The following is a 14988-nucleotide window of genomic DNA, read 5'->3' as shown; positions in this document are numbered from 1 at the left end:
CTATTCTGCACTATATGAGCAAAACAAATCCCAGAGTGCTTTAAGAGATGGGGACAAGTTGTAGCCTGGGATGGTTCTATCTGTGATCAATGGCAGTAGATAATGGACTGATATTTGAGGGAACCTGTTATCACATTCATGCTGCCTGAACCAAGAGTCATCATGGCGGACTTTGTTGGCTTCTGCCTGCCATGCTATTCTCTATTCTCAAACCGGATAAGAGCTATCAATTAAAGGGGTATTCCAGGGAAAAACTTTATTTTTATATATCAACTGGCTCCAGAAAGTCAAACAGATTTGTGAATTACTTCTATTAAAAAATCTCACTCCTTCAAATAATTATCAGCTGCTGAAGTTGAGTTGTTCTTTTCTGTCTGGCAACAGTGCTCTCTGCTGACATCTCTGCTTGTCTCGGGAACTGCACAGAGTAGAAGAGGTTTGCTATGGGGATTTGCTTCTAAACTGGGCGGTTCCCGAGACACGTGTCATCAGAGAGCGCTTAGGCAGAAAATAACAACTCAACTTCAGCAGCTGATGAAAGTACTGAAAGGATTAAGATTTTTTAATAGAAATAATTTACAAATCTGAAAGAAAGTATGTGCAGCTCACAATATAAATTAGTCGAGGCTAAATGGAAAGTATTTACACCAAAAAAATACTAGTACAAAATAATATATAAGGATGAAAAGGGGGGGGGGGGGGGTACCAAATGCCTCTAGACTAATACCATAAAATGGTAAAATGGTACATGATGATGAAATTACAGAAAAATAAATCGGACTGTGCTTCACTTTAAATGATGTACAAATTTAATATAAATTGATATAAAATATTACAAATAAGACATAAAATAAATAATGCAAATCTAATACATAAATGCCTCCTACCACAGGGCCCTTGTGGGGAGGTATGGTATTTGAATACAAAGCATATATTAAAAATGTTAAAAATTGCATGTAAATTACACCGTTATCCCAATATAATGCAAACCGACATAATGTACTTTTGTACGGTACACTCCGTTCTCATGTGATTTAGAACAGTTCACAAAGGGATATAGTTACCAACTCCTAAAGGTAGTTTTTGGCTGGACGTCCAAGAGATGGATGTGTGGAGGCTGTGTCCAGCGCTAGCATGCACTTACGGTGACGGGCCCGGATGCCACAGGCCAAAGAAAAGATCACCGATCAGGAAATAAATGCAGGCTCGATGGCAGATGTAGTGAAGGCTGTGTCCAGCGCTTGCGGTGACGGGCCCGGTTGCTGCAGGCCGAGGAGAAGTCACCGGTCACGGAGTGGCTCCGGAGATGGAAATATACTCGGAGATAGATGGATCTTACTCCGGAAACAAAGGAAGGAAAACCTCGTGGAGGATCTCTCGGCGTCTGGTGGAATGGCGGATTGAATACAGCCAGGTGTGAAAACAGCAGATGATGGAGTTGTATCGGAGGTAAGTGATAGCGGTTTGTGGGTTGCGGTGGTCATGCGGTAAATATTTCTTTCTCTAGACGCGTTTCAGGGTACTTTATATACGAGGAAACGTTTCAGGGTACTTTATATACGAGGAAAGGGTCGTATATAAAGTACCCTGAAATGCGTCTAGAGAAAGAAATATTTACCGCATGACCACCGCAACCCACAAACCGCTATCACTTACCTCCGATACAACTCCATCATCTGCTGTTTTCACACCTGGCTGTATTCCATCCGCCATTCGACCAGACGCCGAGAGATCCTCCACGAGGTTTTCCTTCCTTTGTTTCCGGAGTAAGATCCATCTATCTCCGAGTATATTTCCATCTCCGGAGCCACTCCGTGACCAATGACTTCTCCTCGGCCTGCAGCAAACGGGCCCGTCACCGCAAGCGCATGCCAGCGCTGGACACAGCCTTCACTACATCTGCCATCGAGCCTGCATTTATTTCCTGACCGGTGATCTTTTCTTTGGCCTGTGGCATCCGGGCCCGTCACCGTAAGTGCATGCTAGCGCTGGACACAGCCTCCACACATCCATCTCTCGGACGTCCTTTAGGAGTTGGTAACTATATCACTTTGTGAACTGTTCTAAATCACATGAGAACGGAGTGTACCGTACAAAAGTACATTATGTCGGTTTGCATTATATTGGGATAGCGGTGTAATTTACATGCAATTTTTAACATTTTTAATATATGCTTTGTATTCAAATACCATACCTCCCCACAAGGGCCCTGTGGTAGGAGGCATTTATGTATTAGATTTGCATTATTTATTTTATGTCTTATTTGTAATATTTTATATCAATTTATATTAAATTTGTACATCATTTAAAGTGAAGCACAGTCCGATTAATTTTTCTGTAATTTCATCATCATGTACCATTTTATGGTATTAATCTAGAGGCATTTGGTACCCCCCCCCCCCCCCCCCTTTTCATCCTTATATATTAATTTACAAATCTGTTTAACTCTCTGGAGCCAGTTGATTTATAAAAAAAAAAGTTTTTACCTGGATAACCCATTTAAGACTGGTAGAGGGGGGAGAAGCTCCTGTGGACCTTTCTAAATTACGCGTGATTCAGGCAGCATTAAAATGATAGCAGATTCCTGTCAGGAACAAAAAAGTGAACTACTTCCTCCTATCCTGAAGAGGCCATTTTAGGTAATCCAAGGGAACGTGTCAGGTCCCTGGAGCCTCACACACTGGCCTCAGTTATAAACACTGTTCTACGGAGCTTTCTGTGATGCTGCAGAGGGCTAAAAGTTTACATGCCAGTAAGAGCTTCCCCCTGTAGTCAGGTTGCCAATCATCACTGTCTTGGCATGAGGGGGCAGAATCCACCTCTAATAAAGTAAATTTTCTGCATCCTGTGGTATCACAGTAAACTATGGAGAAAAGCATTAAAATACTGCTCTCCTGACCTACAGGGTCCCGGGTTGGTTTGTGAGGCCCCGGGGACCTGAGAGGTTCTCCTTAAGCATCACTTATGCTACTGACTATATCATTTTTTACATGGAGGTCTGGACAATTGTTCTAGTTTTTTGTAATAACCAAGTAGACTAAGGATGCCATAGTTTACCTACCTACTATTGTGATATCTTCTGTCCTAAAACAGTTTTTTTGTGTTTTAAAGAAAAAAATCTAACTTTCAGAATTCCAGCTTCACTTTTTGAAGAACCTGTCTTGAAATTCACAGAAGTTGAAACATTTATTTGCAAGATGTCCAAGTCTCTTTATAGGCATTTTGCAGAAATACTAATGTCATGTCTCTCTGGTTTCATGAGGGTCTTTATTATTTGACAGGTGGTTGAAGCAAAAGAGAATGAAATAAAAATTAATGAGGCCAGAGAACACTACAGGCCTGCAGCCGCCAGGGCGTCTCTGCTTTATTTTGTTATGAGTGATCTCGGTAAAATAAATCCTATTTACCAGTTCTCACTAAAAGTAAGTATGTCTCCTCAGCCCACTGTCATTGAGACGCTCACCACAACTTCTCCCACTGCACTTTCCATTTTGACATTTTCTTGCCTCTATTCATGACTGTGGAAACTGTATATCATAGGGCTACAATACTACAAACACGTGTCTATATTAAATAGTTGGTGTGTGGAGAGCTAAAATGGCAAGTCATTGAAAATATCAATTTATTTGAAAAATATTATATTTATTTAAAAATGAAAAAAGTACATCCTAAGAATAATATAACAAATAATATATATTTGTATTAGATGGTCTTTTATGTTGTAGAAGCGGATCAGTAGTTTTGATCAGGCAGGGTCTGAATGTTCAGACACCGAATGATTGCAAAAACTAGCCAAGAAGTGCATGCGCTGGTCACATGACCAGGACAGGCTCATAATGTAAGTCTATGGGGTTGTCCTCTTTTCATAGACACAGAGCAGGGAGAGAATGTCCCTAGGACATGTTATAGGTTTTATTTTTTATTATCGACAGGTATGCTTTAAGTAGTGATGACCTATAAGCCATCAATATCAGATTGGATAGGTCCGACTCCTCATCTGAATCAAGGGGTTGTTTCACTTGGGCAACCCTCTTTGAATGGGACTGAGCTGCAGTAAGCTGCAATATTAGGCACAGCCATTACAAAATATACATAGCTGTGCCTGGTAAACAGTGTACAGGCCAAGGCTCATCTGAGCACTGCAGCTGATCAGTTGGGGGAGTCACAAGATGGACAGATCTAATATTCTTAGCCTTTCCCAAGAATAGGCCAACAATATTAAAGCCCTAAAAAATACTATTTAAAGTAAACATGTAATCACTTTCCTGCAGCCTGAAAAACGAGTCATCAAGGTGGTCCCTGGTGGCATCTAACAGCTTTGCCGGTCTTGATTCATAGATCTCTCCTTAAACCCAAACAGGAAAGAAATATCAATCAAGGCGGGTGGGGCAGGGAGAAACTATTTACATTTTTTGTGGCTCAGGCTGCATGAAAGTGATGATGTTCCCATTAAAGAGGCTATCCAGCAAATATCACTTGTTCCTATCTACAGGATTGGGGATAAGTGTCTGACAATTGGGGTTCTGAATTGGTCTCGGCAGTGTAGACTGATATGTTTTATTAGCAGGACAACCTTTTTAAAGTGAAACTGACAATCGGTTCACCTGCACTAAACCAATTTACGAGATTAGAGTGTTGGTAAACCAGATTACAAAGAGCTATCACTTACCCCAATTTGGAGTCTAGTTCTCATTGTGTTAGCTCTCATTGCTAATAGCCGACTTTGCACTATGGAGATAGGACCCAGCATGCCTAGCAGATAACATGCTACTTCCAGTTTTATTTTTCTTTTGCTTTTTCTTAATCTATTCCTTACCAGTTGTGGATTCTAAAAAAAAGAGTAGAAGTGGCATCTGTTCTTCATATTACCTAATTCAATAGGATCCACACCTGGTTTTGGCTATAAAACTGCACATCAAAACTGCACTGTGTAACAGCGTCCTCAATGCGTGCACTTTGCATGTATATTGTTAATATTAGTCTTATGAGCAAGATGATAATAATGGCACAGTTCATGTATTTTATTAGTCTTTAATTATTATTTTTGCCTCCATCATATTATAATTTATAGGCATTTAATGCAGTTTTCCATAAAGCCATTGGACGAGCAGAAGCATCAGAAGATGTAAAAGAGAGAGTACTCAACCTTACAGAATGCATCACCTACTCTGCATTTCTTTACACAAGCCAGGGACTTTTTGAAAAGGATAAACTCACGTTCCTCTCCCAGATTGCATTTCAGGTAAGTTGTTAAACATAAAATGTGTTACAGATTAAAGGGTTATCCATGTTCAGAAAAAGAGTTTGCTTTTTGTCAAAAAAAAGTACTATTCTTATCAATGGGCTAAGACTGTTTTTTGCATCTCATCCCTATTCACTTCAGTGGGGCTGAGCATCAATTCCAGGTCACTCCATGAACAATAGTAGAACCTGGAACAGATCCTTTTTTCTTTTTTTTTAATCCTAGACAGCTTCTCTAATCTTTGTATGCTATTGATTGTTAAAGGGGTTATCTGGCCAAAGACATCTTATCCCTATCTTATCCCCTGTCCGTTCAGCACCCGCATTCTATGCGGGGCAGTGTCTCCAGTCTTGGAAAGCTCTTTGTTTCCAGGACTGGGGATGTAACCCCCCGCCCCCTCGTAATGTCACGCCAGACCCCTCCATTCATGTCTATGGGAGGGGGCATGACGTCATGAGGGGGCATGGCGTTACGTTCCCAGTTCTGGAAACAAAGAGCTTTCTGAGACTGGAGACGCAGCCCCGCATAGAATGCGGGTGCTGCTCTTTGGCCGGATAACCCCTTTAAATGTGGTAGGAACGACAATGACTAATTTTTGAGAGTAGAAGCAGGCAAATAGCTGGATCTTGTATCAGTAGTCTTAAAAGGGGTATTCCAGGATTTTTTTTCTTCAGCATTTGAGCTTATAGTGCCATGCTATAATACTGTGTAATATTACTTCCATCTGCAGCTTTGTACCATTTTGTGCATGGGGCCCACACCTGGGAGTGCTTTAGGGCAAGTCTTTTTATTTTCCTGTTGTCCGTGACCTTTCCCAGCATTCCATGTGTCCAGAGACCATGGGGGAGATTTATCATTGCTTTTAGAGCATTTTTTTGTCTATGTTTTGGTGCAGTTCAGATGCAAGCAGCATATTTAGTGACTTTTATGCGTCTTTTGATATAGACAGTTTTACTCTTTTTGTATACCCGTAGAACTTTTTCTTTTTGACCATGCAGTGGTCACGTATTTATCATATGCGACTTTTGTCAAAAGTCACTATTTTGTGCGCAAAGGTACTTTTTTAGGTGCAAAGCTACTTCACCTACCAGTAGGCGTGAGAATAACTTCTACCTTCCGCAATTCAACTTTTAACCTCTTGTGGACGACAGCGTCCCACTCCCCTTCTATGACAGATGTTCAGGAGCTGAGCGTGGGTCATAGCTGGGTGGTCCTCGGGGCTATCTGCCACCAGGAACCATCTCTAATGCCAGATATCACTAATCACAGTGATGCCTGGCTTTAACCCCTTAGACACCGCAATCACATTTGATTGCAGCATCTAAAATGCAAGTAAAAATGTCCCGGCAGCTCTGTGAAAGTAAGTAAAGACACCTAACCTGCCAAATTCAGGACCCGGGAAAGTGTCTACTTCCCTCCCTCACAAGTGTCTAGAAAAAGTGTATGTGGTAGAGCTTTTCCCACCACAGCAGAGCTGCGCAAAATTCATCATCCTGCTGCACCTTCTTGATAAATAAGATGCACGCTAGTCAAACCCACCACCCAAATAAACGTAGGAAAATAGCTTTATTGTAGACATTCATTGATAAATCTGGGCCAATATGCCATAAGTAACATGGTCTCCAGGGGGTGTGGTTATGCTGCAGTGGCTGGGTGGATAGCAGGGTGAAGGGATTTACTTGCTATGCACCCACCCTCTTCAGCATAGCCACACCCCCTGGAGACATGTAACTTATGATATATTGTCTCTGGTCACATGGAATGCTGGGAAAGGTCAGAGACAACAGTAAAGATTTGCACTACAGCACTTTCAGGCATAAAAACAGGACAAAGCTGTGCATGTAGGTAATAGAAGCATATTACACTACACTGTATTATAATTTGTCATCATGTGTTCAAAGGCTGGAATACTCCTTAAAATTAATAACATCAGTGTAAAAGGTAAATTTTAATACATTTTATATAATAAATATGTAAATAAAATTTCAAACTAGAAGGTGATATTGAATGTTTATTTAAGGAAACTGCATTACTTGACTTGTAACTTTTCCTGACTTATTTTCTTACAAAAACTTTTCCTGACTTTTTATTTTCTTACAAAAACTTAGGACAAGTGTTGATAATTTCTGTAGGACATGTGTATTTGCATAGGTTCCTGCCATATCATTTATTTCAGGATATGTATCCTGATCGTTATGTGGACAATTACTCTAGATAACTTTTCCTTTTTTTCCCCCTGATTAAAAGATTCTTCTAAAATCCAAGGAAATTGATTCTTTGGAATTGGACCTCTTGCTCCGCTTTCCTGTTGATCAACTTTACCAGAGTCCAGTCGACTTCCTGTCAGTTCTATCATGGAGCGCTATCAAGGTAATCCCTGAAATCGATTTGTAGGGCTAAAGAGTATGTACTACAAAGCTAATGTATAAACAAAATATTCCTTTCATATGTCTTGCACAATAGTATAAATCTAGACCAGTGTTTTCCAAGCAGTGTTCCGTCAGCTGTTGCAAAACTACGACTCCCAGCATGCCTGTCCCGGCCTGCTGGGAGTTGTAGTTTTTGCAACAGCTGGAGGCACGCTGACCTAGTAAATGAAGTAATCATAGGATGCTTGCAGCAATACATAATCATCCCATAGGCCAGTTTCCTAGTTTCCTAAAGCTGTTGTAAAACTACAACTCCCAGCATGCTGTAGTTTTGCAGCTGGAGGCCTCCTGTTGGGGATACACTGCTCTAGGCTATATCTAGCAGGCACTGCACATAAAATTTAGTATGCTGACTGAAAGAAAATGTTTTGGTTTGTTCTAGATGATCTCCTCACTGGATGAATTCAGAGGATTAGACAGAGATATTGAGGGATCAGCAAAGCGATGGAAAAAAATGGTGGAGTCAGAATGCCCAGAGAAGGAGAGATTGCCTCAGGAGTGGAAAAACAAGACCTCCTTACAAAAACTGGTTATATTACGTGCGCTGCGTCCCGACAGAATGACCTATGCCATCAGGTTGGTGTTTTACATACTCAGTTTTCAAGAGGACCCAACTGTGACATCTCTGATACCTGAAGGATCCCAGGGCAACTAATAAACCACAACAACAGAGAAAGTTGAGTTGTTCTTTTCTGTCTGACCACAGTGCTCTCTGCTGACACCTCTGTCTGTGTCAGGAACTGTCAGAGCAGGAACAAATTCCCATAGCAAACCTATCCTGCTCCGGACAGTTCCTGACATGGACAGAGGTGTCAGCAGAGAGCACTGTGGTCAGACTGGAAAGAACTGCACAACTTTCTCTGGAGCATACAACAGCTGATAGGTACTGGAAGGAATAAGATTTTTTAATAAAAGTAATTTACAAATCTTTATAACTTTCTGGCACCAGTTAGTTTGATTTAAAAAAAAAAAATTTCTACCGCAGGAACCCGTTTAAGGTCCCCTTACATGGACCATTAGCGGTTTGAATGAGCATTCATAGGAAGACCCATTACCAATAATTGTCCAGCGTAAAAGGGCCAGTGATCAGCTGATGAATGAGAAAACACTCATTCATTGGCTAATTGGATCTTTCGGCTGCACGTTGCCCTGTGGGGATTGTTAAGCCGACAAAGATTAAATAAGGGCTGTACAAATGATCCATTGACCAATCATGGGGCCTGGACTGCAATTAAAGGAGAACTCTGGCAGGAGGTTTGTTTTTCTAATTGTGGCTATATAGGATATAAAAAAAATTCCATGTTTACCTCCAGCGCTCCTGCAATGCCTCCGGTGTCTGCCCTGGTCCCCCACAGCGATCTTCTTCCTGAAGCTGCAGCGCGACATTTCGTCTACGGAAGCATCCGGACCCAGTGCTTCTGTACACCATAGTCAGACTGTACCTTTAGGAAAACGATTGCTGTGGGGGCAGAGCAGGACATCGCAGGCACTGTTGGAGGTAAGTAGATGTTTCTTTTGTTTTTTTATATCCCGCACAATGGCCAAAGTTTGAAAAACTCCCCCTTCTGCTGAAGTTTTTCTTTATTTGGGCATTGTGAGGAATAACTAAGTTGCCCCACCGTACAGAGTTGTAAGAAATTGTGCTCCAAAATAGTTTTTTTTTTCTTTCGAAAAGGGAGTTGTCAAACAGATTTTTTTCAGATACATGTTACATGCTACAAGCATGTAACAAGTATCACATTTTTATGAATGTAAGATCAGTAGATCAGTTATCTGGTAGAGAAGACAGACTGCAGCCGTATTACTACATGTTGGTCTGATTGGATAGTGTAAAGGCATAGGTAGAGAAAACCAAGCTAATTTCTTCCAAAAACAGCACTATACCTGTCCTCAGGTTGTGTGTGGTATTACAACTTGGCTTCATTCCCTTCAACAGAACAGAGATGTAATACCACACACTACCAGAGGAGAGATGGGGCACTCTTTTTTTTTAAAGAAATTGACTCTGTTTTCCTCTTCTTAGATAACCTCTTTAACACTTTGAAAAGCTTGAGAAATCTACCAGTCTATAATTATGTGTTTATTGGGTTTATCCCTTATTAGAAATTTTGTGGAGGAAAAACTGGGTTCAAAGTATGTGGAGGGAGCGCGTCCAGACTTTGCCAAATCCTATGAAGAGACAAGCCCAGCAACTCCAATATTCTTTATTCTGTCTCCTGGAGTGAACCCTCTAAAAGATGTGGAGTCACTTGGTAAGTTCCATTATCTTTACCTCCTAAGCAGATAATCCCAAATTACCATATCGCTAGAATGTACCATTACATTATAATCATCTGGGACTTCCACCAATCCTAAGAATACAGGGGCCACAGTACTAGTTTAGCTGTGTTACCCCTATTCTCAGGATAGGCCATCAGTAATAGATAAGTGGGGTCCAATGTCTGGCACCCCCACTGATAAGTTGTTTATGTATGCCGTGGCGATGTGCCCACCATGTGCTCTGTACCTGCAGTCACCGTACTATTTGTTTACTTGAATGCTGACTGCTGTATACTGTTATAATTATTTATGTTTTTTTTAAATTTATTTATTAGGTAATAAACTTGGCTTCACTATAGACTCTGGAAAATTCCATAACATTTCACTAGGCCAGGGACAAGAAAAGGTAGCAGAGGAGACTATGGAAAAAGCTGCAGAGCTGGGACACTGGGTGATCCTGCAGGTAAACATTATACCTGCTATAACTTTTCCTCAGTTAGAGTTGTATTAAAGGGGTTGTCCAGGAAGCAGAAAAAGTATTACCTTTCCTCGCTCCCCAATGCTCCACTTCCAGCTTGGTCTCGATTCCTAAGTATACTTTCCAAAACAGGAAGGGCAGGTACCATTGTGCTGCTATTGGCCACTGCATGGCCAATGGGGATGGCTTTGCCCACATGCAATGATCTCAACATGGTACCTGCTGCCCACTCCCATCCCAGAAGGTATACTACTAACTGGAATCAAAATAGGACCCTTATGTTAGGATCCTATTTTGATTGATTACAAGCTGGAAGTGGAGCACCAAGGAGTGAGGACTCCGTTTCTGCTCCCGGACTACAGTTGACATTGTCAGAATTGACAACTGTTTGACAAGTGTATCTGTTTCTTTGCCCAGAATGTTCATTTAGTGGCCAAATGGTTGGTCACACTGGAAAAGCTTCTCGACAAGTACAGCACTGGGAGCCATGAGGACTACCGAATCTTCATCAGTGCTGAGCCAGCATCAACGCCAGATGAACATATTATTCCTCAGGGAATACTGGAAAATTCCATCAAAATCACGAATGAGCCGCCCACAGGAATGCTAGCAAACCTACATTCTGCACTGTACAATTTTGACCAGGTAATCTAGGGAGACATTTTTATTTCATCCACAAGATAGGGAATAAGTGTCTGATCGTGAGGGGCAGGTACCCTATTCAGTCAGGTGAAGTGATGATAGCGCCTGTCAAGAGGTGGGATGTATCCAGCAAAGTTTTTAGGCAATTTCGCAAACAGGCTGAATCTCAAAATAAAAACAATCTCTCTCCCAGCTCGTTCTTGTTATCAATTAGGGTCTGAACACTGAGACCCAGATCAATAAAAAAAAATATTGGCATGTCAAATGTTTTTATGACTTGACAGGTATGCAGATTTACTGTGAACACCTTAGTGCCAAATATCACAGGACCCCTTCAAAGGTTTTGTGGCACCCATTTCACAGCAGGTCAAAGTATTTTGATATACCTACACAATATTAGACAGGTGTTTTTAATGGTATGCCTGATAAGTGAACCACCAAGATGACCAATAAATAAATTTGCACATTAACAATAAAGTGACGTAGCTTATCTTACTGAATAGTCTTTTGATTTTTCTTGCTTAAATGATCTTCTTTGTAGATGTTTAAAGGAAACAGACCAATGTGGTCTGACTAACATACGTACCTTCAGTCCAGCGCACTGGAAATGGGCACACCGGGTACATTTGAATATTGATGTGTGCAATCACATGACGAGCGTCCATGAATATTCAAATTCACCTGGCGGGCCTGCCTCCAGTGCACAATTAACTGACACCGGACTGAAGGTATGTATGTTAGTCAGACCGCATCGGTCTCCTGTTCACCTGCACTATAATCCAGTGTACTGGGTTTATTGTGGGTGAATGGGATGACCGCTTTCCTTATATGGGGAGATTTGTCAATACTTGTGTAGATGAAAAGTGGTGCAGTTGCCCATAGAAACCAATCAGATTGCTTCTTTTTTTATTTTTAAGAAGCCTTAGTATGAAGATGCAATCTGGTTGCCATGGACAATTGCACCACTCTTCCTCTACACAGGTTTGGATAAATCACCCCCCCCCCCCCCCCCCAGTGTTTGATAAGATCAAAGTATACTGTATTTGTACTCTATTTGGTCATTATATGCCATGTCTGTGTATTTTCCAGGACACACTGGAAATGTGTGCGAGAGAACATGAATTTAAGAGCATCCTTTTCTCACTTTGCTACTTTCACGCCTCTGTTGCTGGGAGACTTAAATTCGGTCCTCAAGGCTGGAATCGTAGCTATCCATTCAATGCTGGAGATCTGACTATATGTGTTAATGTGCTATACAACTATTTAGAAGCCAATACAAAGGTAGGTGATGTGCAATAACCGAGCCTGACTAACCTGATAATATTTCATTTTATAAGACTCTTCTCATACACTGTTTGTTGGAAAACCTCTAGTATACACACTTACATACATTGACATATTTAGCTAGACCCCTAGTAAGTGTGATTGTTGAGCGTTTATACCTGTATCTATGAATTACATAAAAAAATAAACATTTTCATCCATTACAAATCATATGAGTAAGTTGGAAAATGTATCCTGTATACAAAGAAGTGTTTCTTTGCTGTTGGTTATTAATGTGCACATTATTGATCTACAAAACCTCATGTGGGAAAAACAGCTGCTACAACTGAAGTGGTTTTGTGTAAGAAAACCACTCCATGTCTGCTTAGATACTTTGTTATCCTGTTTTAGAACAGTTATTCCCATAGAATACGGTATGTTAGTCGTTTCTGAGCTTTTTGTGTCTCTTTGAACTACAGTGAGAAAAGCCATAGATTCCGTTCTCAAACTAAAGCCCTGCCTATGTTTGCACCACCTATGTAGTATACGTTTACAATTTATATTTAGGTAGACTCTAAACTATTCTTTGCTTAAATCATATTACCAATAAGATCTATGCCCAGAACATTATGGCCCCGATTTATTATAGCTACTGTACAAAATATTTGGTAGTCACAACATATTAACAGTATTTTGCATAGGTTGCAAAAAAATATATATATGCGTTGTTCGGCAAGGGACATGGCTTATTGGGGAAACAGTGCAGCTTCGTTGAAAGGGGCATGGTTAGAAAATTGATGCCGTGTGCCAAAAATGCACAAAAATTTTGGGGCACAATTTTAGTGCACAGAAAGCCTGTACTTTTTCCATGATCCGTCAATAAAGAATTCCCATTTTACTGCACACTCTGCACTGGACATTCCTCTCTGTGTACTTGCAATCCGGTCCGGGGCGCTGCCGGCCAGTCCAAGCACAGGTGATTTGTAGTACGTGGGAGTGAGCTGTCGACAGTGCCTACTAATAGTCTTAAGATGTGCCAGATATATATATATATACATTTCATACAAGGAAATCACAACATAGCCAGACATCCAGAGTGCAAACTTTATGTTCAATTTGTTTCACAAAAAAGTGCAACATTTTGGCAGGATCAATCTCCTTTTATTCAGCTTGGTGCTCAGTAAAGGCAGACCTGTCCTGTCGAATTGTTGCACTTCATGGTGGACTAACTAAAGCAGAAAGTCTGTACCCAGGAACTCTGGCTATGATGTTATATCCTTGCATGAAATATGTAGTATTGGGGGTAGCATTCCAGTGAATAACAGCTAGACTGGAGTGACCTCTGTGCTGACCCTTTCTATTGCCAGATTTATCAATCTGGAGTATTCTTAAGATGCCCATACTCCATATAGTAAAATTGGCTAAGCCTGCTGATTTCAGCGGGTACCGTCAACTCTATGGTGTATGTCCTGACTCTGCACAAATGATGTCTGGAAAGAAGAGTTGGTTGTGCTGAATCTTTGGTGCCAGACCTTTTGTTCTGGGTGAGATAAGCTGGAGAGACAGCTTTCCCGTCCCCATAGAGAACACATGAATGTTCGGCCATGCTATTCATGTGTATGGTGAAGTCAGGAGAGAGAATTGCCAGCCAATCTATCATTTGGCCGACAGTTGTTGAAAGGCTATGGCCAGTTTTAGACTTTTCGACTGAACTTGCTGACTTCACCAACTCCCTAATGTGTATGTTAGCCTCCCAACTCTCCTCAGATCATGTAAGTGGAGAGAATGGTTGGTTGTGCTTGATCTTTGGCATCCAACCATTTTGTTCTGGGAGAGATAAGCTGACACAGGCTGCAGCTTACTTGTCCCCACAGAGAACACATGAATGTTAGGAGGTGCCATTCATTTTATGAAGGAGAGATAACTCCCGGCCGATTTGATGTTCAGCCAACAGTTATTCAAACGGTATGGCCCTTTTTAGACTTTCATTTTGTACACTAGGAATTAGGCAGTTTTGGTAGATCTAGGGGGGCTGTACAGGATTAGGAAAACATGTCTGTTTTCTTTCAGAGCAGAACCAATGGGTTGCCTGGTATTCCATTTTTTAACTACACTCATGTTATGTAGGAGTGGGATTCCGCTGAAAGAATATTTAGGGAAGCAAAAGAATGTTTGCATATTGTAACGGACGTGAGCTTACATACTGTACAAAGAGCATATACCACCCTTATAAAAATGTTATCCTAAAAAGTGAGAAGCATCTAGGTAAATGCCCTTTCTTCTGGTGACTATAGCAGTGCCTTACATGTACGTGTGTTCCTTATTCATTAGGCAGGTAATGAAGCATTTGCAGAAATGTAATTACATACAGCAAATCTGACAGTTCTCAACATTACATTAATAATCACTACAATTAGTTTTGATGATGGACGCAATTTGCAACGCGTCACGTACATAAATAACACTGAGGTTTTTGTGCATGTCATTTTTATGTATTAGGGATGCCACCTTGTTGTGACATTCCCACTGATACTCTACTTGAGATGAAATTAAGGTGAGATGAGTGATTTTATCTGAGAAGTAAAACAAGTTTACGCCGTACTCATTAGATTAACAAGGTGACTTTGAAAAATAATACTTAGGTGGGCCGGGACTCAATGTGTGCGCAAAGTGCT

At 40.9% G+C, this 14988-nt stretch overlaps 1 protein-coding gene across 10 annotated transcripts in view; it reads left to right on the top strand.

The window, feature by feature from the left end:
- The window catches only part of DNAH11 (dynein axonemal heavy chain 11), a 324054-nt gene that overhangs the window by 293437 nt on the left and 15629 nt on the right, over positions 1-14988 (top strand). For 9 of the 10 annotated variants that reach the window (XM_056519699.1, XM_056519698.1, XM_056519697.1 and 6 more), the window contains 8 exons: positions 3282-3422; positions 5072-5242; positions 7490-7612; positions 8054-8247; positions 9775-9923; positions 10266-10393; positions 10826-11053; positions 12140-12331. In XM_056519699.1, coding sequence (XP_056375674.1) covers positions 3282-3422; positions 5072-5242; positions 7490-7612; positions 8054-8247; positions 9775-9923; positions 10266-10393; positions 10826-11053; positions 12140-12331 — 1326 coding nt within the window. Of the gene's footprint in view, positions 1-3262; positions 3423-5071; positions 5243-7489; positions 7613-8053; positions 8248-9774; positions 9924-10265; positions 10394-10825; positions 11054-12139; positions 12332-14988 lie in introns of all 10 variants that reach the window. The other variant, XM_056519707.1, reaches the window with a different exon arrangement.

This window comes from Hyla sarda, chromosome 5 (genome assembly GCF_029499605.1).
Source record: "Hyla sarda isolate aHylSar1 chromosome 5, aHylSar1.hap1, whole genome shotgun sequence".
Lineage (NCBI taxonomy): Eukaryota > Metazoa > Chordata > Amphibia > Anura > Hylidae > Hyla > Hyla sarda.
This window is presented reverse-complemented; position numbering and strand designations above follow the sequence as displayed.